This window comes from Geotrypetes seraphini, chromosome 7 (assembly GCF_902459505.1).
Source record: "Geotrypetes seraphini chromosome 7, aGeoSer1.1, whole genome shotgun sequence".
NCBI lineage: Eukaryota > Metazoa > Chordata > Amphibia > Gymnophiona > Dermophiidae > Geotrypetes > Geotrypetes seraphini.
In genome coordinates this window covers 114677317-114704110 of record NC_047090.1, presented here as the reverse complement: position 1 = coordinate 114704110, position 26794 = coordinate 114677317, and the positions used below count along the sequence as shown (strand labels likewise).

Sequence of the window (26794 nt, the reverse complement as noted above, 5' to 3'; positions counted from 1 at the left end):
GGGAAAATCCGGGATGCAGTGAAAGAAATCAAGAGGGACATAGCCGACCTCATGGGGAGAGTGGAGGAGACTGAAAGGAGAATGGGGGAGCAGGAGGAGGTGGTACAAAATTTGAGTGGGGCATTTGAGGCAGCCCAAAAGGACTGGCAGGACTGTTACCACCGGGTGGAGGATTTGGAAAACCGGTCCCGCCGGAATAATGTCCGCATCCGCGGTGTACCAGAATCGGCGAATTTTGCAGATGCGGTGAAGGTGGTGCAGGAGATATATCACTCTCTCTTCTCCCTGGCTGACGACGGCGGAGAGCCCAGTGGGGTCTTGAAAGTGGATCGGGCTCATCGCACACTGGGACCCAAGCGAGATGACTATCCAAGGGACATTATTGCATGTCTCCACAATTATGCAGACAAGGAGCGGATGGTGCGCAAGGCCCGTGATCTGGGGTCGTTTGAGTGGAAGACCCATAAAGTGGAGGTGTTTCAGGACCTTTCTGCTATTACTTTGCAACGCAGGAGAGAGTTTCGCCCGATCGTGATGATCCTGAAGCAGAACAACCTCAGATATAGATGGCTGTTCCCCTTTGGGCTCCTTTTCACTATCAACGGGGTCCATAAGAAAGTGACCACTGTAGCGGAGGCTGGCAAACTGTTGCGGAAGGAGGGGATCCTTACTGGAGAGGTCCTGATGTCGGACCGGCAAGGGACCCAGCAGTCAGAGAAATTTCGCTGGAGAGAGCGTGTGACCAGGTCCCGAAAGCCGGGTGCTGGTGGTCGAGCGGTGGAGGAACCATGTGGAAGAGGCGGAGCGGGACCTTCCAATGGCACTGGCGAGTGAGCAGTGGCGAGTGAACGATGGCGGATCCTGCTTGGCTGCACTTGGACAATTGGGACTGTCAATGCCTTGACTGGGCAGATGTGTGGCTGGGACTGTGTGGGGGGTTGGATGTGAGGGGCTTTCTTCATGGGGGTGAGTGTGAGAGGGTGCCTATGGGAGTGAGACTGAGGATGAATGCTTGTTGGGGGGCTGGGGAGGGGAGGGGGAATGGATGAGGGGTTCATGAGCTGGGGGGGGGGTCACCCGGAGTCATGGAAGGGCTGAGGAGCAGGTGGATATGGGTAGGGTTGGGAGGGGGGTGGGGCTGGTGGGGGGTGGGGATAGGGGGATGGGTAGGTGACAGCATGGGCTTTTGGATCTGGAGTGGGGGGAAGGGGAAGAGAGATGCAGGGTGTGGGGCAGGATTCTTGGGTCATGGGACCTGATTCTTTGAGATTGGGCAGTTTCAATGTTAAGGGCCTCAATATGCCACGTAAACGCCAGCTTTTGTTGAAGGAGTTGAAAAGGCTGCGTATTGATATCAGCTTCATTCAGGAAACGCATTTTGTGCGTCCTGGGGAGAAGCTGGTACAGTATAGAGAATATCCGGGAAGGGTCTGGGCCTCTAATAGGATAGAAAGGAAAAAGGCAGGGGTGGGCATTTTGTTTGCTAAACGTCTTAAGATCGTGCCTGAACGGGAATGGAGGGATGAGCGGGGGCGCTGGGTGATTTGGGTGGGGCAGATAAATGGGGAGGTAGTCACCCTGGTGAATGTATATGCCCCGAATTCTAAACAGGGTTCTTTTTTCGATGAGGTATTGGCCAAGGTACTGCAGGTTAAAAAGGGGTCGGTGATTGTGGGAGGGGATTTTAATTTAGTTATGGATCCCAGGTGGGACTCTACGGGGGTTGGAGGGGACCGGCTTAAGTCCGATAGGAAACGCCTTAAACACTTGGTTGACGTACTCAATATTGTAGATGGGTGGAGATCTCAGCATTGCATGGATAAAGATTATACGTACTATTCCCCTGTTCATGGGGTCTATACTAGAATTGACATGCTGTATCTGGATAAGGGATGGGGGGGTAGACTAATGGGGTCCTCCATTGGGGACATTGGCTGGTCAGATCATGCTCCCATTTGGATGGATGTGCGATGGGGAGCTTCGAGAGTAGGGGATCACTACTGGAGATTGAATGATAGTTTATTGAAAGATCCGCAGATGGTCCGCAAGGTGGAACAGGTTATTGAGGACTTTTTGGAGCATAATAATGTTGATTCCTACTCTCCGATAACAATATGGGAAAGTTTGAAGGCCGTACTGCGGGGGGAGCTTATTTCTATGGCCGCTCATAAAAAGAGGCTTCAATTGCAAAAGGAACGGAGTCTGAGAGAGACTTTACGTCAACTGGTAGATCAACATAAGAGGGGCCAGGGGGGAGCTCCCCTTGGGCTTCGGATAAGGGAAGTTCGGGCGGAATTGGGGAAGATGGAGGATGAGGAGATTCAATTCAATCTTGAACGTCTTCGTTTAAGGTTCTTTGAATCTGGTAATAGAGCGGGGAAATTGCTGGCTCATCGTCTGCGCCTGCAGCAGACGCAGTCTAATATTATGGCTATTAAGGATGGCTCGGGACAAACATTGACAGCTGAGGGGGCTATTCATGCACGATTTCGTGAATTCTATCAGCAGCTTTATACGCCAGAGAGTCAGGGGTCGGGGGAAGAAATTGGGAAGTATCTTCAGGATTTGGGCTTGGCATCCCTTACGGCCTGTGAAGCGCAGGGGCTGGATGAGGACATTACGCTGGAGGAGGTACATACTGTGATTAGACAATTGAGACCGGGGAAATCACCGGGCTTAGATGGGTTCACGGGGTTGTTTTATAAGAAGATGTCTACATTGGTGGCTCCGTTGTTGGTGCGGTTATACAATAATCTGAGAGAGGGAGCCCAATTGCCCTTTTATATGCGGCTGGCTGGGATCACGATTTTACCAAAGCCAGGGAAGGATGCCACTCAGTGTGGGAGCTACAGGCCTATCTCACTGTTGGGTATTGATACCAAAATTCTGGCTCGAGTGCTGGCTGATCGTTTATCCCCTCACATGCCGACACTTATTCACCCAGATCAGGTGGGATTCATAGGGGGAAGGCAGGCGGCAGATGGAATCCGCAAAGTCTTGAATTTGATTTGGCAGGCCCGACGCAGTGGAGGTCCTTGGGTAGCAGTGGCGGTGGATGCCGAGAAGGCCTTTGACCGCGTGGATTGGCGTTTTCTGGAGGCAGTTCTTCACCATGTAGGTCTGGGGGCCAGATATGTGTCTTGGATTCTGTCTTTGTATAACGGACCTCTGGCGTGTGTGAAAATTAATGGGGTATACTCTGCTCCTTTTGAGCTCAGGCGGGGAACGAGACAGGGTTGTCCGCTCTCACCTTTGCTTTTTGCTCTGGTGATTGAGCCTCTTGCGCAAAAGATCCGACTAGCCTCTGGGGTGAAGGGCGTACGGGTTCAAGGGGGTGAGCATAAATTGTCCTTATTTGCTGACGATATTTTAGCAATTGTGGAGGGCTCGGCGGAGTCCCTTAGATCCCTTCAGGATCTTATGACAGACTATGGGGCTTTATCAGGCTTTAAAGCCAATATGACAAAAACGGAGATCCTTAATATATCGGTCCCGGTAGTGGATATTCCGGGTATTCAGAGGGTGGTGCCCTTTCGATGGGTTAAGGGCCCTATACGATATCTGGGTATTCAGTTGGGGGTGGATTGGACATCCCTATTCCAGCTTAACTATATTCCTTTGGTAGCATCCCTAGCTAGGGATATGGATCGGTGGGCCTCATTATATGTGTCTTGGATGGGGCGCATGGAGGTTATTAGGATGTTGGTACTGCCAAAGTTCTTGTATTTTTTTCAGGTTTTACCTATTGAGGTCCCTAGACAGTATCTTCTCCGATGGCAGCGGAACCTTTTACGATTCGTGTGGGGAGGTAGACGACCCAGGGTGGCTCAATGGGCCATGTTCAAGTTTAAAGCGGAAGGGGGTCTGGGACTCCCCCATTTGGAGCATTACTACCGCGCGGCTCAACTCCGAGCGGGAGTGGAGTGGCATGCGCCATCTTTGAAGTTGTGGGTGCAGGTAGAGCAGGGAGTTTTGAGTGGCTCGGGTGGGGCTCGTACCCTAGGGTCGCTTATGTGGGGGGACTTGGGGGCACGGGAGTTGGGAAGCATTTCTAACCCGTTTACTAATTGGACAATGAGGGTGTGGAAGGGAGAGGTGGGCAAACTCTTGGGTCGTAGTAAGGGGTTGCATCATTTACCATTGTGCACTGCCTCTGATTTTGTACCGGGCAGAGATGGGGGGATATTTGTGCGGTGGGCAAGGAAAGGGTTGCAGTACTTTGGCCAATTTATAGAGGGAGAGTCCATTCGTGCTTTTCCAGAGATCCAAAAGCTTTATCAGCTTGATTCTAAGGACCTCTTCCCGTATCTACAAGTGAAAAGTTATTTGCAGAAGGCTAAAAGGGCAGATGTTGCAGCTTATAGCTGTTCTGACTTTGAGCAGCTTTTGGGGTCCCCAGTGCGTAGAGGTTGCATTTCGCTGCTGTATAAATGGGTGCATCAGGATAAAGGCCGGAAGCCTGCGTATTTACTGGCTTGGGAAGGGGACTTGGGGCAGGTGTTTGAGGCATCTCTGTGGGAAACTATTTCGTATAGGATACATCATTTAGCTGTGGCCCCTATGTTGGTGGAGAATGCGCTTAAAATGCTGGTGCGCTGGTATCTCACTCCAGTGACTCTGAGCAAGATGTCCGCCACGGGCACAGCCTTCTGTTGGAGGGGATGTGGGCAGCGGGGAACATTCTTTCATATGTGGTGGAGTTGCCCCTCCATTCAAGACTTCTGGAGCCAGGTGTTTAAGTATGTGGGGGCTCTCCTTCAAGTGCCTCTCGCGAAAAGAGCTGAGGTGGCCTTGTTGGGGTTTCCCTCTGGAGGGGTAGATGACACCCAGGATAGATTGGTGCGCTTGGCTTTTACAGCGGCTAGGCTGACTGTGGCTCAACACTGGCGCAGTACTGCTTCACCTACTTTGGCTCTGGTGCGAGAGAAATTGGGATGGGTGTGTGAGAAATATCGGCTATCGGCCCTGTTGACTAGAAAATGGCAGCAATATCACGATATTTGGGGGAGATACCTGGCAATGGAAGGTTTGGGGATGAATAGTTCTGTTGTCAGCTGAGTTATTGGCTTCGGCCGGAGGGGTTTTGTGGGGGTGTGTCTTCTTGGGGTTCTTACTGGGGGTCTGTGACCTTAGGACCACTTCTTTTCTGATTTTTCTACTTTTCCTCACGGTGGGGTGTAATTGTGCCTATTGGTGGTGTTCTTGGGTTTTTGGGGGGAGCAGGGGGCTGTCACTAGGGGGGGGAGGGGGGGGAGGGGGTGGGGGGGTGACATCAGGAGATTTGTTGATTTGCAGATTGCCTGCCTGTATTGTAGTTGGATATTCCTGATGTTTTGCTGAGATGTTTTTCTCTTGTTATAAATAAACAGTTACAAAAAAAAAAAAAAAGAACAGATTAGACGACCAACATAGAGGATCCAAGATGGCCGACGGTCCCGGACGCTGAGCAGCACGCCGGAGGAGACTTTCTGAAAATTTTCTGCTGAACAGATTTACCTACCTAGAATGCCGAAGAGGAGAGGTCGCAGCGCCGCTGGAGCCTCGCGGCGTTCGGCGGTCCCCTCATTCGACAATATAGAAGAACTCCTGCGTCAGATGCAGGATATCCCGGCAGCGTCGGCACCCCCGCTGGAGACGCCTCAGAGGGGCAGAAATGAGGTGATCTCCTTGGGGCTAGAGACAACGTTGAGCCCCGACGCTAGGGCACCTCCCCCACCTCCTCAGGTTACCAGCTCCCCACGAGTGGAGGAGCTGCCGGGAGAAGGCAGGCATCTACCCTCGGAGGCCAGAGAGAACAGAGAGGGGAGCGTGGAGATGGACTCCCTGAGTTTTCAGGTGAGTCCAAGAAACACCGAGGACTTGGAAACATCAGGGATTACTTCAGGCCAGCAGAAGGATTGCCAGGAACAGCTGAAAACTGGTGAGACTATTCAAACTTTTAATCCTTCATATGTTATTGAAAAACCCAGAGAAGTAACACTGGATTCAATTTGGGATTTAGTGGCTGACCTCGCCAAGTCTGTCAAGCCCCAGCTTTTGCAGCTGGAAAATAAAATTACTCTTCAAGAAACTGAGATAAAAAACATAAAAGTTGAAATTGGTGAATCTAAGAATTCTATTGAGAATATACAACAGGAGTTAAAAGTATCAAAACAGCTTAATGAAGCAATAATAAAAGATAATACAAATATGCGTAGAAAACTGGAATCTTTGAAGAATTTTTCTCGTAATAATAATCTCCGACTGATTAACTTTCCTAGAATAGCCTCGGTGACACCTAGGGATATGTTGAAACGTTATATGTTGGAGATATTGGGTATTCCAGAGGATACATTACCACCACTTACTCAAGTATATTACCTACCAATGAAAGCTATTAAATCACCATCTAAACAACAGGAGAATAATCAACTACTTAATGTTTCAGCAATCTTGGAACTTTCGGATAGAGAGCTAGTATCTCCGGCAACATTGCTTCTTACTGTGGCTCTTGCTCCAGATAAAAACTGGTTGCTTAGATTGTTCTTTAGAAATAAAATGAAAGAATTTCTTGGACAAAAAATATTAATGTTTCCAGACTTGGCACGGGAAACCCAGAGGAGAAGGCGAGAGTTTCTTTTGATGAAGCCAGGGGTTACATCTCTTGGTGGGACTTTTTTCCTTAGACACCCTTGTAAATGTGTAATACAATACCATATGAAGAAATATGTATTCTTTGAACCATTCCAGTTGACAGCCTTTTTGGCAGGAATTCGGCTGGATGAAGGAAAATCAAAATCAAAGTGAAGTGCATTTGAATAATGATATCCTTTCTCAGCCAGGGGATCTTGTTTTCCTAATATTTGAATTGATAGTTGTTAGCAGTTGTTAGCATTTGTTAATATGTCCGCCTTATCCTTCTTGGATCTAATGTTGAGGACTTGAGCTGAATTTAAGCTAAATATTTATTTTATTTGATTATTATGTATTTTACCTTTGAGTATTATTTTCTTGCTTTTCTTCAACTTTCTGTACAAGTGGATACTTGATTTATAATATGTAAAAATTTGATAAATAAATAATAATAAAAAAAAAAAAACAGATTAGACACGTTCCTGGACGATGAAAGATTAAGAGATCCCCACCAGCATGGCTTTACAACGGGAAGGTCTTGTCAATCCAATCTGATAAGCTTCTTTGATTGGGTAAGAAAAAAACTGGATGAGGGTGAGTCCCTGGACATAGTATATTTGGACTTTAGTAAGGCTTTTGATAGTTTTCCACACCGAAGGCTATTAAACAATTGAACTCGCTAGGACTAGGAGAAACACTGACAGCATGGGTACAAGACTGGCTTAGCGGAAGGCTTCAAAGAGTGGTGGTAAATGGTATCCTCTCAAAAATGTTGAGAGTGATCAGCGGAGTGCCGCAGGGCTCGGTCTTGGGCCCGATGCTATTTAATATCTTTGTTGGGGATTTGACTCAGGGACTTCGAGGCAAAATTACACTATTTGCCAACGATTCTAAACTATGCGCGTTGTGGGCAGGGCCTCAGAACCTGACAGTGCAACCAGGCCCAACACTATGGAGCAAGACCTGCTTGTATTGGAAAAATGGTCCAGTACTTGGCAACTAAACTTTAATACCAAGAAATGTAAAGTAATGCACCTTGGGAACGGAAATCCATGCAAAACATACACCTTAAACGGTGAAAACTTAACAAGAACTACTGCAGAAAGGGACTTGGGAGTTCTCATCCGGGAAGATATGAAAGCTGCTAATCAGGTAGAGAAAGCTTCAGCGAAGGCCAGACAAATGCTGGGTTGCATCAGAAGGAGCTTTATCAGCCGGAAGTCATACTACCGTTATACAGATCCATGGTGAGACCTCACCTGGAATACTGTGTCCAATTTTGGAGGCCACATTATCAAAAAGATGTGAAGAGAATGGAGTCGATACAGAGAATGGCCACTAGGATGGTCTCAGGACTTAGACATTCCATATGAAGAATGCCTGATCAAACTGCGCTTATATTCTCTTGAAGAGCGCAGAGAAAGGGGGGACATGATAGAAACATTTAAATACATCATGGGCCACATCAAAGTGGAGGAGGAAATCCTTTTTTCTTAAGGGTCCCACAGCGACAAGAGGACATCCACTAAAACTTAAGAGGGGAAGATTTCATGGTGACACCAGGAAATACTTCTTCATCGAACTGGTGATTGATCGATGGAATGATCTTCCCCGCCAGGTGGTCGAGGCCAGTAGCGTGCTCGACTTCAAGAGTCGATGGGACAAACAGGTGGGAGTACTACAGAGTTATGCTCAATCGATAGATACTCCAGGGAAGAAGGGTCCTTGAGTAGGCAAACTAGTTGGAGGGAGGGTTCTGGAGTGGGCAGACTTGTTGGGCCATCGGCCCTTTTCTGCCGTCATATTCTATGTTTCTAGCTGTAGGTTTCAGGTTTCCAGGTAGATCAGATGTTTAGAACATGCTTATTGCAAATTCAAATTAATCTTATTTGAAATTAAAAATAAATAATAATTCATTGACTGAAAAGGTCAAATGAACACAATTGTTTTGTTTTCTGGTTTGGTCCCTAAAACACAGGAAATTAAAGTAGCTTATCGTTCTTAACTAATACCAAGATTTCTTTTGTATAGAAAAAATGACCAAATAAGGAAACATTCTAATTATAATCCAAGCATATAAAAAATAAAATAATATTGCTTAATCCAAGTCCATCAACTTTGGGGATGGACAATCTCAAATTTAAGGAAAATTTCCATGAAAAGAAGAAAGTAAATTAACTGTTGCTGTTGTCCAGGGCTCGCTTCATGTGACCTTGGGCAAGTCACTTAATCCTCCACTGCCCCAGGTACATTAGATAGATTGTGAGCCCACCAGGACAGATGGGGAAAATGCTTGAAGTACTTATATGTAAACCACTTGGAATGTAGTTGTAAAACTACAAAAAGGCAGTATACAAGTCTCGATCCCCAATCTGTTGTTTTTTTCCCCAAAATAATATTTTATTGAAAAACACAGGAAGAATTCTAATAACCAAAAGCACAACATTTTAAGCATACGTTAAAAAGGTTCAGATCCCAATACTGCCTTACACACATACTCTGTCGTCTCTGGTACCGATGCAAAAAAGGGGGGGGGGGATCATCTCATTAGGCAGAAAAGAACACACATGCAGACTATTTATATGGCAGAAGAGATGTGTTTTTTATTCAGAAGAACTACATATATTTATAGTCCCCCCTTTTGTACATGCGCAGTCACAAGCTAATAATGGGTGTAGCTTATAGGGAAAGATAAGTTTCATTTCTCATGAAAACAGGGAGGGGGGGTGGGAAATTCCACAGCCAGTAGTCAAAGTTACAAATAACAAAAAGAGACAATATTTTTTTGTGATTTCTGCATAGCAAAATAAACTTATAAAGAATATACCCTTACAATCCCCCCTTACATCATGAAGATGATGTCATAAGCATACGGCAGCAGCGTGGAGGGAAAGGTACTCTGCTAAGGTGTCTGAGATCACATATATAAAGAGAAAACCTTGGAAAAGAAGTATAAATAATAAATAATTCATTTACATATGCAAATCACCAAGAGCAGCAAATATCAAAGCTGCCGGGAAGGTCGGGGGTCTGTGGTAGGGACCGGTAGGTACTAGCCAAGGCTACAGTAGAGCAATGAACAGCAGAGTTGACAATATCATGGAATCACAGGAACCAGGCAAGGCAGGCAGCCAAGAGCGAAAGAGCCAGTCAGCAAGGAGGTCACGCCAGGTTCGGAGAGGAACATAAGCCAGTGAGGCGATGTGGTCCACATCTTCCTTGAGCACAGTACCACCATCATCAAGGTCAAGGCAGTAGTTACAGAGCTGGAACTTGCCACAGACGCCACCTTCCGCAGCCAGCAAGTAATCTAGAGACAAGCGATTCTGGTACATGGCAGTGCAAAAGTTCAAGAACAGCCTGCAAGTGAAGTATGCAGTTGAACAGGTAGATTGGGATCCAATAACCCCAGGAGCCATCTTTGGCCCACATAGCAGGTCCATAAGCAGCAATGATCCGTTCAGCAGGCCAGTTTTCACCCTATTTTCCAATCTGTAAGGGGTGGAGAGTGCTAACCGCTTTTGGCGACCCCTAGTGTCGAACACAGGGGCTCCCAGGCATTCGCCGTCAGCCAGCAGTAGCAGAAAGGAGCTGGGATGGATCCAAGTATACATGTAACAGTCCGGTGAGCAGTCAGCCAAGGGTAAGCAAACAGGCCACAGAGCCAATATCAACCATCAGGAGCTGGCCATCAGGCGTAGGAAGTTCCATGGAGCAGGTGCTGAAGAGGAGGTCCTGGTAACTTGAAGATGCAATAATGGAAGTCCACAAGGCCCACAGTGGAAGTCATGGGGCTGACGTGAAAGAGAGGTTCTGTGAAGGCAGGTCTAGCATATCCGGCCGTGTTCATAGCCACTGTTCTCCCATACTGGTCCCACCACAGACAAAACAATTGCTGACATTAAGAGTCTGGTCTATAGATTCAGCAAACTGTCCTAGTTGTGACAGGAAAAACAAAATCTACTTTCATATGTGCAGAAAAATAGGGGAAACATAACAGAAAATAGCACACGAGACACATTCCCATAAAGGACAGGCTCCTCCATGAGCAAAGGTGTCCTCATAGGGGCATTTCTGGAAAGGCATTAAGCTAGAGAACACATTGGAGATAATAATGCTGCCAATCGAGGAACAGTATGAGGGGCAGTACCATGACCGTAAGCAACATCAAATAACATGCATGCATCAAAATACAAAGGCACTGGGCGAGGAGGGTAATGAGGGGCCCTCAACACCTGCTAAATGCACCAGGTGGGGGTTGCAATAAACCACAAGCTGCCAGTTACAGTCAAACACTTGTAAACATTTCCAGTCCAAGAAATGAAAAGGTTAGGATGTGGTGTTGCAGGGGTATCAGTCTCTTTAAACTGGTAAGGTCCATACTCGGAGAGAAAGGTGTCTGCACAGACAGGGAGGGACACACCAGCTTGAAAGGAGTTCAGATATCATCCAGCAGCTGAAGGCCAGAGAGGTGAATCAAAGGAGGACATTTCCTTGGTATAAGTACGGAAATGAGACAATAGGCAGATACACAATGTTCATAAGAGGACAGGGTGATAAGTTGGTGTGGGTTGTGCACAACTATTAAGGCATTCAAGAGAGACCATAAGGATATACTCAGTGTAGGGCACAAAAAAGCCCATTATGCCAGAAATGTGTGAATTGAGCAGATCCAGTGGGCACCATGGAATAAACACTGTATAGAACCTTTGTGTTAATAATATAACCCCTAACTAAGCAGCGCTCAGGCCATGAAAACAAGAACTAAAAAAGATATTGTGCAATTTAGATAGGAAACAACAAAAATGCAAAAAATGGGGATAAAAACTCCTAAAATGGCCAATGGTATGTTTTCCGGGGTACCCCACAAACCAAACAGACAGACAACACAGAGATTACATGGCACAAACAAACATAGAGCTCCAGTAGGCCTTAAACTTGCTTTCATCCGTCAAGGAGTCATGGCTGAACTTAAATCTGCAAATAAACACAATTATACAAAAGGAAGAAGAAAAACAGCATCATAGAACCAGGCATATTTGTGTGTAAGAGAAAACAAAAAAAAATGGTGTCAATGGGCTCCATTGTCAGGCATAGGTCATGTCGTCAGTCAAGTCACACAGTCATAAGAGATAATGCATCAGAGACACAACTGGCTTCAATCTACAGAAATAGGCAGAGCTTACTAGGTAAAACACAATACAGTGTCCAGGGGTTAGGTACAGAGGTAGTATGAAGTATTGCAGTGTCAATGCTAAGAAAAAAAAAGAAACATTTTAAATCTTAAAGTGCAAGGTCATTTCAAGTTTACTTGAAGCACAACTTGCTCTTCCTGGTTATTTTGTTTCAGTTCAGCAAAAGATTCTTTGTGCCAAAACTGATCCAAGATAGCTATGTATGTATTCCAACTGCCTGATAAGAGAAAGGAGAAGAAACACTTTACATTATCATCATAAGGAAACACATACCCATTGTTAGGAAAAAAGAAAAGTGATAGGGGAAACGCCCCTTGCCAGATACCAATGGTAAATCAGTTGCCAACAAGCTGCATCTCCCAGACCTGTAAAAGAGACTTGTACAGTGTATTGTAAAACAAAACAAAAAATTGAAACACTACAATGCTTAACAGATTAAAGTAGTAAATTGCTCTTTCCACTAGAACATATGAGTTCGTGTCAATTCATAGTTGCTTTATACAGTTCCTACCCCAAAGAGCTTACCTAAACAAATATAACTTGGAACTTTACTCACACCTGCCTATTCCAACTAGAATATCCCTTATAATAAGGACATAATACATGCACAGACTTTCAAACACTTGACAGTGGTAGAATTCTCATCTGCCATGGGAGAGGTCCCAGGTTCAAATCCCGGATGAGCCCCCAGCTGAAAAGGTTCAGATCCCATTACTGCCTTACACACATACTCTGTCGCCTCTGGTACCAATGCAAAAAAGAGGGGGGGGGGGCATCTCATTAGGCAGAAAAGAACACACATGCAGACTATTTACATGGCAGAAGAGATGTGTTTTTTATTCAGAAGAACTACACATATTTATAGTCCCCCCCTTTTGTACATGCGCAGTCACAAGCTAATAATGGATGTAGCTTATAGGAAAGATAAGTTTCATTTCTCATGAAAACAGGGGAAGGGGGTGGGAAATTCCACAGCCAGTAGTCATAGTTACAGATAACAAAAAGAGACAATGGTTTTTTTGTGATTTCTGCATAGCAAAATAAATTTATAAAGAATATACCCTTACAATCTCCCAATCCATCTTTCCTTTTCTCCTTCCCCCCCCCCCAGCCCCAAAGCAAATTAGATTCAAAAAGATCTCTGGACTTGGTGGTCTTATTCAAGTCTGGAAACACAAAATGAGTGAGATCTGCTTTCCAAAAAATAGAACAATCAACAGTTCAAAATCCAACTTTGCACCCTAAGGGGTTGGGTGCTCCACAGTGGTTTCCAAATCAGCTGAAATGTACATGAGCAAGTGAGGTATTGCCATCCAGCCTTGTAACATTCTAAAACCATGACCGTATACTGTATATAATAAATCAAACAAAAATACAGAATCCTTTTATCCAGCAGACTCTGCTATTTGCTTCAATACAGTTCATAGCATGGCACCCCGATTCAAATTTCACCAAACAAAATACTTTTCTTCACAAGTACAGTTATTGGACCTGTCCACAACAGGTCCTGGGCAGAACTAAGCCACTTGCTTTAGATCTGCCTTTTCACTTTCAAGCCCATTTGCTCATTGCCTCAGCTCACAAATCCTGCTGGCTCACTGAAGCACTCTGCTGGTTTAAACACTGTTTTAAATCAGTGTACGAGATCATTCCTCCTTTTTGATCTGTTTGTGGATCCCACCCAAGATAGTAAGTTACGTCATACGTTTAATTTTCCTTTTGCCAGCAGTCATAAGTCTACTTGCACAGTGAAGAGGCCGCTGCTAGCCCCTCCAAAGTATTTAAATGACCTCACACTGACAACCCAATTGCTGTATATAATATATGTTTAATAGTAATAAATAAAAGACAGCTTCTATAAAAAAAATAGTATCCAAATAGGATATAGTATCAGCAAGTTAGGCTAACGGAGGAGCTTACTCAGAGTACCGGTGCCCAATCCGTTCCAAAGCTTAAATCAGCAGGTATGGTACTTTTATACCCTAGTTTAGTAGCCTAGGGTTAGGAGTGCTACCTGGTTACTAATTACATACTTAGTTTCTATTGGATTGTCACACTTGTCATTTTTGTTGATTGGATGGTATACATACTGGCAATTGAGTCATAATGAAGCATGGTGTTACTTGGTGTTCAGATATGACTTCTCTATTTCCCAAGATAATGCATTCTTAATACTAAGGTCAATAATTCTTGAGAGTGGGCCCCTCCCTTCTAAGCTTGATTGTAGATCTGTCAGCTCTTTTCACCTGCGGTTAATATGACTTTTGGTAAGTCATCCTGACTTGGAATTATGTGGTTTGGTTTTCTTCTTGTGACCCAAGCATTTCTTGAAAAGCCAGAATATCCAACACTTGTCACAGTCAGCAGATGTTTGCCAGCTTCTAGGGCCAAGATGAAATCCTCTTGCAAAAGTATTATTTGTGCTGTCAGGAAAATATTCACATTTTGCAGTTCATAGACCTTATGGTAGGTTTGATTCAGCAGCACAATGCCCCTCCTGAGGATCTCCTAAGAGTCTTTTTCCCTCTCAATAGTTCACACACAATAGTCTTCCGTCAGATACACTGACCTGTCTCTGACTACTTGACTAGTTAATTGCCTCTCACGTTTCTGCTTGTTTGGCAACTAACAGCCTTTACTAATGTTAGCTTTCTTAAGGCAAACTATAAAGCAGTTTCCTTTACAGCTTCATAGTGCTTGGCCCAACACAGGTTTTCCTCACAAACCTCTGTCTCACTTTCAGTTGGCAGAACAGTACGTTAAAGCTCATTCAGGCAGTGTCCATTTCAGCCAACTCAATATTGCTTAAATCGTTGTCACTGCCTGCAGACCAACCCCCCATCATCCTCCACTTCCATTAACTCAGCAGGTTCAGAGCCCCTAGACCATTTCTCCCACTGCATCTCCTCATTTAATGGGCATTTCTGTGGTTCTAGTTCAGCTGGTTCTGCTTCTTCTCTGAAGCTGAGTTTCCCACTCTGCTTCCTTTGGGCTTGGCTATCAGTCGTTTCTGCTGCTCTGCCCTAGTAGCAAAGGGGCCACCCTTTTCTCTTCCAGCAGCCATGTGATTACCACCAGCCCCAGGTATGTCCCTCTCGCTGATTGGCTGGAAGTTTCTCACAGCTCTGACCTGATCTAAACCAGTTCTCTGCCTAGCAATAGGTACAACTGTTTGGCCATTAGGAATTAACCCTTTCTGCAGTGTTCTTCTTGGGAGTTTTAATTCCGTGGTGACAAGCTTGGCTTTAGACCTGGGAAGTGATAGGTACAGTAACTTTGGGCACTATGTCCTTCTTTGGCACAGACAGTGTGGAGGTGCTATGGTCGGTTCTGAAATCAACCCTGCAAGAAGCAACCAACATATACATAAAAACTGTGAGCAAACAGCACGGGAAAAACAGACCGAAGTGGTTCTCAGCAGAGATCTCAGAACTAGTAAAGCAAAAGAAAAAAGCATTCGTAACCTACAAACATTCGCAACGGCCGGAAGCTAAAGAAACCTATCTGGCGAAATCTAGAAATGTTAAAACGGCAGTCAGGGAGGCCAAACTCCGAATGGAAGAAAATCTGGCAAGACATGTTAAAAAGGGGGATAAATCCTTTTTTAAGTACATTAGTGACAGGAAGAAGAACTCAAGCGGTATTGTGCGCCTAAGGAAACCTGACGGCAACATCATTGACTCGGACGCAGACAAAGCAGAACTACTCAATAACTACTTCTGCTCAGTCTTCACCTGCGAAGCGCCAGGATCCGGACCTCAGCCACAGACAAAAGGGTGCTTGGAGGACCCATTCCGAGACTTTGCAATTACCGCAGGCAATGTCTACCACAAACTATCAAAGCTAAAGGTGAACAAAGCCATGGGCCCGGATAATCTACACCCCAGAGTACTTCGGGAATTGAGAGATGTTCTGGCAGAACCGTTGGCTGAGCTTTTTAATCTTTCCCTAACAAAGGGAAAAGTTCCCTTGGACTGGAAAACTGAAAACGTTATCCCACTCCACAAAAAGGGATGCAGGTCAGAGGCCGAAAATTACAGGCCAGTGAGTCTCACATCAATTGTATGTAAACTTATGAAAATGTTGATCAAAAACAGATTGGACACAATTCTGGATGACGAAGGACTAAGGGATCCCCACCAGAATGGCTTTACGAAGGGAAGGTCTTGTCAATCCAATCTGATAAACTTCTTTGACTGGGTAACAAAGAAACTGGATAAGGGAGAGTCCCTGGACATCGTGTATTTGAATTTCAGTAAGGCTTTTGATAGTGTCCCACACCGTAGGTTACTGAACAAGATGAACGCGATGGGCCTAGGAGAAACACTGACTGCATGGGTAGAAGACTGGCTTAGTGGTAGACTCCAAAGGGTAATTGTAAACGGTATTCCCTCAAAAACATCAGAAGTGACCAGTGGAGTACCACAGGGCTCGGTCTTGGGCCCAATATTATTCAATATCTTTGTAAGTGATCTGCCTCAGGGACTTCGAGGTAAAATTACATTATTCGCCGATGACGCTAAACTATGCAACAATGTAGGCAGCGCAGCAGAACCTGATAGCACAGTCATGCCCAGCGCTATGGAGCAGGACCTACTTTTACTAGAACAATGGTCCAGTACTTGGCAACTGAATTTTAATATAACACAGACTTTGACTTCTCAGACCTGAAAATTTTGTTTGTACAATCATCCTCACCTCTCCTATTTTTGACTTAAACTGAATTTTAATGCCAAAAAATGTAAGGTTATGCACCTTGGTAGCAGAAATCCACGCAGAACATACACCCTTAATGGTGAAAACCTAACCAGAACTGCAGCAGAACGGGACTTAGGAGTAATCATCCGGGAAGAAATGAAAGCTGCGAATCAGATGGAGAAAGCAATAGCAAAAGCTAGACAAATGCTGGGCTGCATCAGAAGGAGCTTTATCAGTCGTAAGCCTGAAGTGCTACTGCCGTTATACAGATCAATGGTGAGACCTCACCTGGAGTACTGTGTTCAGTTTTGGAGGCCACATTATCAAAAGGATGTGAAGAGAATGGAGTCGATTCAGCGAATGGCCACTAGGATGGTCTCAGGACTAAAGAATCTCCCATATGAAGAACGTTTGAGCAAGCTGAGCTTATATTCTCTCAAAGAGCGCAGGGAAAGGGGGGACATGATAGAAACATTCAAATATGTCACGGGCCGTATTGATGTGGAAGAAGAAATATTTTGTCTTACGGGTCCCATGGCGACAAGAGGGCATCCGCTAAAACTCGGGGGGGAAGATTTCATGGGGACACCAGGAAGTATTTCTTCACCGAAAGGGTAATTGATCGATGGAATGGTCTTCCACGTAAGGTAGTCGAGGCCAGAACCACGCTCGACTTCAAAGGATGATGGGACAGACAGGTGGGGTCGCTCCAGAGGAATGCTTAAATGATGGAGGGAGGAGGGAGGGTTCTTGAGTGGGCAGACTTGTTGGGCCGTTGGCCCTTTTCTGCCATCATACTCTGTGTATGTTTCTATGCGTTATTTTCTGCTGGCACTGTGCAAGAATGGGTGTTAAAACCTTCTGTGTGACCCTCTGTTAACTGGCTTCTCACTCCACTTCCCAACAATCACAGGGTCTTCCCTGTCGCAATATGAACTGAGGACTTGCTGGACTGTTGAAAGTGAAGGGAAGCAGAGTGGGAAAATGTAAATGAAGCTCTCTACATAGGATCTCATGACCAGGGATTTGACTTCCCAAGTGTTCAAGAATAATGTGCTTATTTACTAGAAAGAAGATTAATTTTCCCTTATCATGCTATTTAGGATTGTCCTCAAATTTTGGAGAGCAATTGTGAGGTTTATGAAAAAGATTCTTTATCAACCTATCCAATTTTTACCCTTGAGAATTTTGCTAGGACACGTCTATACTGGGAGTTAAGAGAAAAAGTGCCAAATATTGGATTCAGAGGCCCTCGGGCCTTTGTATAAAGTTCAGATAGATGAGAGAAAGTGGCCTGCAAATCCAAACTGCTCAAAATAGAAAATGCCAAGAAACTAAACCAAAGGTTTTTTCCACATCACAGCTTAGTGCTAAGGCTCCAGTTTATGATGCAAATAATATTTCCAAGCTGCTAATATTTTTTTGAACATTATAAATGGAATGTCTGCAGGTGCAACGCACAAAGTCCACTTGATCATGATGAATCAAGTAAGGTAACAGATCACTGAGTCTTTTTTGTACAATCATAAACAGCTATCAACTCCAACAAAAACCGAGGCCTCATTTCTTATGGCCTCAGTTCCAAAATAACAGTAGAAAAAGAGAACCAATTAAACCAGATGATGTTTAATGTGAGCAAGTGCAAAATGATGCATGTGGGAAAAAAGAACCCAAACTATAGCTCCGTGATGCTGGGTCTTTGTTAGGAGTCACTGCCCAGGAAAAGGATCTAGGTGTCATAGTTGAGGATATGTTAAAACCCTCAGCTCAATGTCCAAAGGCGGCTAAGAAAGCAAATAGAATGTTAGGAATATCAGGAAAGGAATGGAAAACAAAGATGAAAATGTTATAATACCTTTGTATCGCTCCATGGTATGGTCGCACCTCGAATACTGAGTGCAGTTCTGGTAGCCGTTTCTCAAAAATGATATAGTGGAATTAGAAAAGGTACAGAGAAGGGTGACAAAAATGATAAAAGGGATGTGACGACTTCCCTATGAGGAAAGGCTAAAGCGGTTAGAGCTTTTCAGCTTGGAGAAGAAACTGCTAAGGGGTGATATGATAGAGGTCTATAAAATAATGAGTGGAGCTTGTATTTCTATGGGTTGTATATTTCTGAAGGAATGTTCTATATTTTGCTACTGTCCTGTCTTCATTTATTGGGATGCTGTATATAATTATAAAACTTCAATAAAAATTAAATAAATAAATAATACTAGGGAACATGCGATGAAGCTACTAAGTAGTAATTAAAAACAAACCGGAGAAAATATTTCTTCATGCAATGTGTAATTAAACTCTAGAATTTGTTGCAGGAGAATGTGGTGAAATCAGCTTAGTGGGTTTAAAAAAAGATTTGGATATCACAAGAGTTTTCTACTATATTGCGGGCCTCCCATCCTCCATGCCTCGTGAGAACTCATGGCAGCTAATCACTAGCAGCTCTTCAAGGGACAGGAGCATGGGAAGGCCACTCCTACTCTGGTTCATCGCTGGACCACCAGATTTTGTAAATGGTACGTGGAGGAGGTGGGAGGGAGGTAAAGGAAGGCACAGTCGGCTGGGGCTGTCCCGGCCCACTGCTGGACCACCAAGGATTTTAAAGATATGTGGGGGAGGCTGGGTAAAAGTTTTTTTGAGTTGGCCGGGATAGGAGATGGGGGTCCTGACCCACCACTAGCCCAGCAGGCCCGGCGGAGGCATGCAGCAGGTCCGGGAGGGGGGGGGGGGGCAGGTGGGCACTGACCCGAATATAAGCCGAGACCCCCATTTTTGGGTAATTTTTTTGCCCAAAAATCTCAGCTTATATTCGAGTATAAAGTATACAGTAAGTCTGATTTCTGTGGTAAGTAAATTAAGGGAAAGTTTTTAAAACAGAGAATAGTGATGTTTCTGGAATTCATTGGATTACAGGATCCAGGGCAACATGGATTCACTAGAGGTAGGTCTTGTCAGACAAATCTGATCAATTTCTTTGACTGGATGACCAGAGAACTGGATACAGAGAGTGTGCTAGATGTGATGTATTTAGACTTTAACAAAGCCTTTGACATTGTTCCATATAGGTGTCTAATAAATAAGCTGATTGCCCTCAGTATGGGCCCTAAAGTGGCGGACTGGGTCAGGAACTGGTTGAGTGGAAAGCGACAGAGGGTAGTGGTCATGGAGATCACACTGAGGAAAGGGATGTTACCAATGGTGTGCCTCTAGGTTCGGTTCTTCGGCCTGTTCCTTTTAACATTTTTGTAAGCAATATTGCTGAAGGGCTGACTGCTAAGATTTGCCTCTTTGCGGATGATACCAAAATCTGCAATAGAGTAGACACCCTTGATGGTGTGAATAACATGAGGAAGGACCTAGTAAGTGTTGAAGAATGGTCTGAAATTTGGCAGCTAAGATTTAATGCTAAGAAATGCAAGGTCATACATTTGGGCTGCAAAAACCCAAGGGATGGTACAGTTTAGGGGGAGAAGAATGTTTGTGCACAAAAGAGGAACTGGACTTGGGTGTGATAGTATGTGATGATCTTAAGGTAGTTAGGGTGCATAAGGAGAGGTATAATCAGTAGGAAAAAGAAGGTATTGATGCTGCTGTATAGGACTCTGGTGAGTCCTCATTTAGAATATTGTGTGCAATTCTGAACACCACACCTTCAAACAGGTATAAACAGAATGGAGTCAGTTCAGAGGAAAGCTACTAAAATGGTGTGTGGTCTTCAAGTTTCAAGTTTATTTACAATTTGATTAATCGCCTATTCCAAATTCTAAGCGATGTACAGATCAGCAAAATACATAGTTAAAATATACATAAAATAAACATACATAACTAACAAGGGACTAAGTTTGCAAAACATAAAAAAACTCATTTACGAACACAATGAAACAATAGGTAAGGCAAGGAAAGAAATACAATCTAAGTAATATAGGAGTCAACAATTAGAGGTTAAGCACAACAGGAAGGGAAAGACAAAACCGAATTGAAGGTTTAAAAATAAACAGAAGAGCAGTAGGCAAATCAATTAAATATTGAATGCATCTTTAAAAAGAAAACTCTTAAGGGTATAAGGCACAGGTGTCAAAGTCGGTCCTCGAGGGCCGGAATCCAGTCGGGTTTTCAGGATTTCCCCAATGAATATGCATGAGATCTATGTGCATGCACTGCTTTCAATGCATATTCATTGGGGAAATCCTGAAAACCCGACTGGATTACGGCCCTCGAGGAGGGACTTTGACACCCCTGGTATAAGGAAAGGCTTAAAGATCTCAATATGTATACTTTGGAGCAGGAGTAGGGAACTCCGATCCTCGAGAGCCGTATTCCAGTCGGGTTTTCAGGATTTCCCCAATGAATATGCATTGAAAGCAGTGCATGCAAATAGATCTCATACATATTCATTGGGGAAATCTTGAAAACCCAACTGGATTACGGCTTTTGAGGACCGGCGTTCTCTACCCCTGCTTTGGAGGAAAGGCAGGAGAGGAAAGAGATGAAAGAGATGTTTAAATACCTTAGTGACATAATTGCGCATTTGTTGAGTATTTAATTTGAAAGGAAGCTCCTTAATGAGAGGACATAGGATGACATTAAGAGGTGACAGGCTCTGGAGTAATCTAAGGGCAGGGGTGTCCAATGTCGGTCCTCGAGGGCCGCAATCCAGTCGGGTTTTCAGGATTTCCCCAATGAATATGCATGAGATCTATTAGCATACAATGAAAGCAGTGCATGCAAATAGACCTCATGTATATTCATTGGGGAAATCCTGAAAATCCGACTGGACTGCGGCCCTCGAGGACCGACATTGGACACCCCTGTCTAACGGAATACTTTTTAACAGAAAGGGTGGTAGATGTGTGTAATAGTCTTCCAGTAGAGATGGTGGAGACAAAGACTATCGGAATTCAAGAAAGCATGGGACAGGCATGTGGGATCTTTTAGGGAGAGTAGGAGATAGTGGAGGCTGTGGATGTACTATTTAGCCTTTACCTGCCATCATGTTTCTATATTTCTATTAATTAGTTGTCTTTTTGTAAGTTCCAGTAGGAGATCAACATTTTAACTTATATTAGTGGTCTTGCTGCCTGCTTTGTTTGTGAATGCGAGAGGGATGAGGGACAAATGTTGTTACATTCCACATACACACAGGGCTGGTGACTTGCCCTGGTTGTCCTGTGGGAGTGGACTCATATCCTTGTCAGCTTCTGCTGCACATCTCCTCTTGACAAGGGCTATGATATAACTAGTTCTGTTGTCCTTAGAGCACTGGACTGAGACCACCAACTCAGTTCACATAGGCCACGTGAGCTGGGATTTGTGCTGGTAATCTCATATGCAGTACTGATTCACACAGTTCCTACTATGAGTTGGTGGGAGAACATGGACAGAATTGATGAGATTCAGAGATTCTCATGAACTGGCAATTCTCACCTATGCCTGGTACACACCAAGCCCTGGGATACATAGGAAAATTATTTTTTTTTTTCTTTTCATGGATATATTTTGTACTCAAAGATTTTTGTAGCCTCGTTGGCTTTGGGTCATGTAAATTGAAGTGCTGTTGTAAGAGCTTCAGTTTCCAACAATATGGTGGTAATGCACGCACATGTTAGGTTAATTCATGTTGATTTCTGTTACTGACTTTCCTGCATTTTTTCCTCTAGTGGTCTGTGCTGAGCTGAAAAAGAAACCTTAGAATAATACCAGTCATCCTGGGAGCATATTTATACGGTTCTTTTATTCTGTTATTAGATCTTTTGTTTCTCTTTCCCATTAGGTTCAGTTGGACCCTTCTGGTCTCTACATCGCCACTAGCAGTTCTGATAAGAATCTCTCCATCTTTGACTTCTACTCTGGAGAGTGCATTGCCACTATGTTTGGACACTCTGGTAGGTCACAGAGGTGACTGTCTTTGCTATGAGTCTCAATTAGCTTTAGTGCAATACCAGTGTGTTAGTTGTTGGTTCTAACACCAACCCTTCTTAAATGATAGCAAAGATAAACAAGGTTGGAATATTCAAAAGTAAATGGATTTTCTAAAATACCTCAGCCCCACCACTCCACCGCTATGTTAGTTTCAAAACAGCGGGAGATTTACGTGGCAACTCATCATAGGTATTATATTTATCTAAATGCTGTGATAGTTTTACAAAATTATTATCATTTTTATAAACTGATATATTTTATTAGTGTGTATACTTAGCTTTTAACCACACAGCTGGACCTGGGAGTCAGACCCGACATGTTTCGCACAAACAGTGCTGTCTCAAGGGTCTCCCGAGGCCGCCGTTGTCATCCGACTCACAAATGCAACTTCTGTGAAAAGATATGAGTCTGACATTCTCAAACCAATGCAGTAGTTGGAGCCATCTATTTGAGGATGTCTAGTTTCCTGTGTCAGAGGGAAGTGTCTGTTGTTATTCTTAAATGTTTAAAGACATGCTACCAGCACCCTAATTCTATAAATGGTGGCCATACCTGGCTGTCCAGTTATAGAATAGAGCCAGGTACACTATAAACCCATCAAAGGTGTTTTTAAAACCAGAGTACCATGAAATTTTGCATTTTAACCCCCCCCCTCCCCCCGTAACAGCAGAGTTTTACTTCATAATGGAAAAATGAGACACTTTTGTTTTGTGCATCTTTCTTGTAGAGATTGTAACTGGAATGAAGTTCAGTAATGACTGTAAGCATCTGATTTCTGTCTCAGGAGACAGGTAAGAACACGCTCAAGACATTTCACTGTCGATTGCTGCACCCTCGTTTTTTTTCCTGCTATCACTACTCCTGACCACGGGAAATTAAGTGAAATTTGATCTCCTCAGTTGCTGTTCTGTTCATTGATGACAGCATTCCCACAGGACTCTAACCTTTTTTTTTTTTTTTTTTTTAAATAATTCTTTATTCATTTTAAAACTTTCATCAAGTGTACAAATATTCATAATAAACACAATTAGTCTGAGCACTTGAACATCTTATCATTATAACTTATAAGTAGAAATGATTAGATGCCATTTTTCTATTAATTATACACCATTTAGTATTGGGTGGGGGGAGGGGTTCAAATATATGATCTTATAATGAATAGAGGGATTTGAGGGAGGGTGGGGTGAGGGTTACATTTCTACTTATAAGTTATAATGATAAGATGTTCAAGTGCTCACAGGACTCTAAACTAAACCTTAAGTTTATATACCGCATCCTCTCCATAATTATAGAGCTTGGTATGGTTTACAAGAGCTTAATGTAAAGAAGGAACAGCATAATGGGGTTGGAGGTTAAGTATAGGGGGGAAGAGAGCATTACATTTGTGAATAGTCTAGTTTTCAAATGCATCCCAAGAGAATTAATTTAGCTTCCCCCCCAATCCTCTTTATTAGGAACTTCCAAAACATATATAGTAATAGCATAGCAACAAACTTGTACAATACAGCACTATCCAGCAGTGCATAGCTCTTTTTTTCCTCAAATTCTTTATTCATTTTTCCATCATGTATCAAGTACACAATATTACATCAGTTAAAACTTGTATACATCACCAGCAGTCCATAGCTCATTATAAGATTTAATGTAAAATACTCCAGAACACTGGTATAAAACTATAAAATGCAACTAAGGGTTCATGCCACACGTAGAATCAGAAATGAGCACTCCCAAATAGTTAACAACTTCTTCCTGCTTCCTCCAAGGGAAAAGTATCCCAGTATCACTGGATCTCAAAATTGGGAGGCATGGCTTCCAATTTAGAGATGTTGAATTTGAGCCCAGAAATAGCTCCAAAGTCCACAAAGATATTTAGAATCTTTAGTACAATCATCATATCATCCACAAATACTAAGCATTTAATGGATTCCCCAACCACTTGGACTCCACAAATGCCCATTCCAAATATAGGTTCCAAAAATAATAAACATAAGTGGGGGATAATGAACATCCTTGTCTTGTATCCCTTCCCAATGAATGTTCTCCATGATTTACCATTACAGTAATTAATATACTAGCTGAGGGATTAGCATACAATGTTTACAGGGCTGCTAGAAAGGAACCTTCAAATCAATAACGTTTTAATAACAAGAATAAAAAGGACCACTCTACATGGTCAAAAACCTTTTTAGAATCAAATATTATAGCTAATGATGGGGTAAATTGCTAATGGCAGAGATTTTATCATAAACTTCTTTGGTAATGTGAATTGCCATGTTTTTATGTTCTCGACCTCTTTGACACAGAAGTACATAAGCACCGTTATCACTGTTCCTTCTAAGCTGAGCGGGAGTCTTCCACCTACAGGTTTTTTTGGGTTTTTTTTTTTTTTATAATTCTTTATTCATTTTCAAATTAAACAACAAGTGCACAAAAGAGTATATTACAAACAAATTATTCCAAAATAGCATTTTGATATCTGCCATATAGACTTCTAGTAAAATCAATAACCCCCCCCACCCTCCCTTCATCATATTTTCAATAAAAATATACACATATTATATATCATAGTATAACATAATAAGTAACATTATTTCCTTCGGGACAGTAAGGGAATTTTTCAAGTACCTTTCTTATTTCTAATCTTAATGTATATTTTCTGTAAACCGCTTAGAACCTAACGGATGTAGCGGTATATAAGAAATAAATTACATTACATTACATTCCAACTCCCTCCCCCCCATTAGTATCAGTGCTCCCTCTAAGCGGGCGGGTGTTGTGAGCAAACTTTTTTCGCTGTGCGCTAAAAGCCAGCAAGTTATGCGCCAACTCGCCCGATTCTCCTCTCGCCGCCCTGCCATCTGCCGTACGCCGTGCGCTGTGACGAGAAACTTGTGCGCTGCGACGTAATATTTTGTGCGCCAGCACACGCCAGCGCAGCTTAGCGGGAACACTGATTAGTATGCTAAAAAAGAAAACGAAAAGGAGAAGAGAAGTGATGACTATTCACTACAATATTTTGCCAATGGCCCCCATATTTTTATAAACTTAGTATATGTCCCTCTTTGTACTGCTATTGCTCGTTCCATTTTAAATATATGGCATAATGTATTCCACCAAAAAGTATAATTAAGGTTTCTGTGATTTTTCCAATTGTTGGTTATGTGTTGGATGGCAACCCCTTTCATAATTAATAAAAGCTTGTTGTTCTCTGATGATATTTGACTTTTTCCTCATCATCATGCCAATTTTGCTAGTGGAGGGTGCTGTTTCACTATCACATTTTTAATAGGGAGAAAAAGTCAAACTCTGCAGGACTCTGGGAACCTTTCTGTCCCTGACAATAAGCAAGGTTTGGACAATTTCCTGGAGAAAGACATGGGGGAAGCCACTGCTTGCCCTAAATCGGTAGCATAGAATATTGCTACTCTTTGGGTTTTGGCCAGGTACTAGTGACCTGGATTGTCCACCATGAGAATGGGCTACTGGGCTTGATGGACCACTGGTCTGACCCAGTAAGGCTATTCTTATGTTCTTATGAAAATACAATATTGAAGCACCACCACTCCCTGGCAAGAGGACTCCTGCTCAGGGAATAGTGATCACCATAATGGGACAGATTGAAGGTTCACCAAGTCCGGTATCTTGTCTCCAACATTGGCCAATCCAGGTCCAAGTGTCTGGCAAGATCCCAAAAGAGTAAAACAAATTTTATGCTTCTTATCCTAGAAATAAGCAGTGAATTTTCCCAAGTCCATCTTAGTAGTGGCTTATGAACTTTTCTTTTAGAAAACTGTTCAAACCTTTTTTTAAAAACCTTGCGAAGTTAACTGCTTTCACCACACTCTCTGACAACAAATTCTAGAGTTTAATTGAATTAAGAAATATGTCCTCTAATGGTTTTAAATTTACTACTTAGCAGCTATTTTACTTGCCCCCTAGTCCTAGTATTTTTGGAATGAGTGAACAAACAGTTCACTTCTGCATTTCATTCCACTCAGTATTTTATAGACCTGTCTTACCTTCCCTTAGCTGTCTCTTCTCCATACTGAAGAGTTGTAGCCTATTTAGCTGGTAACTTTTGCCAGCTGTGAAGAAGTACATGCAATTCTTAAGCAGTGTGTAAGCACAGAGCTCACTTAGAGAACACCGTCCAGTGTGACAACATGAAAATACAGCAGGAAGATCCAGGCTAGAGGAATATATATATATATATATATATATATATACACTGTGGCCCTGATTCTCTAAAAGTGCGTCCCGATTTTAGGCAGCTGTAGATGTCCTACAGCTGTCTAATCAGCCAATCGGGATGCACGTTTTTTTAAAAAAAATGCTCCTCAGGCAGGCCTGAAGGCGCCTCCGGGAGCCTA

General features: G+C 43.3%; 1 protein-coding gene across 6 annotated transcripts in view; it reads left to right on the top strand.

Moving 5' to 3' along the window:
* Positions 1–26794, top strand: part of MAPKBP1 (mitogen-activated protein kinase binding protein 1) — a 363581-nt gene that overhangs the window by 226222 nt on the left and 110565 nt on the right. For all 6 annotated transcript variants that reach the window (XM_033951898.1, XM_033951899.1, XM_033951901.1 and 3 more), the window contains exons 18-19: positions 22276–22387; positions 23152–23215. In XM_033951898.1, the coding sequence (XP_033807789.1) occupies positions 22276–22387; positions 23152–23215 (176 nt within the window). The remainder of the gene's footprint in view (positions 1–22275; positions 22388–23151; positions 23216–26794) is intronic.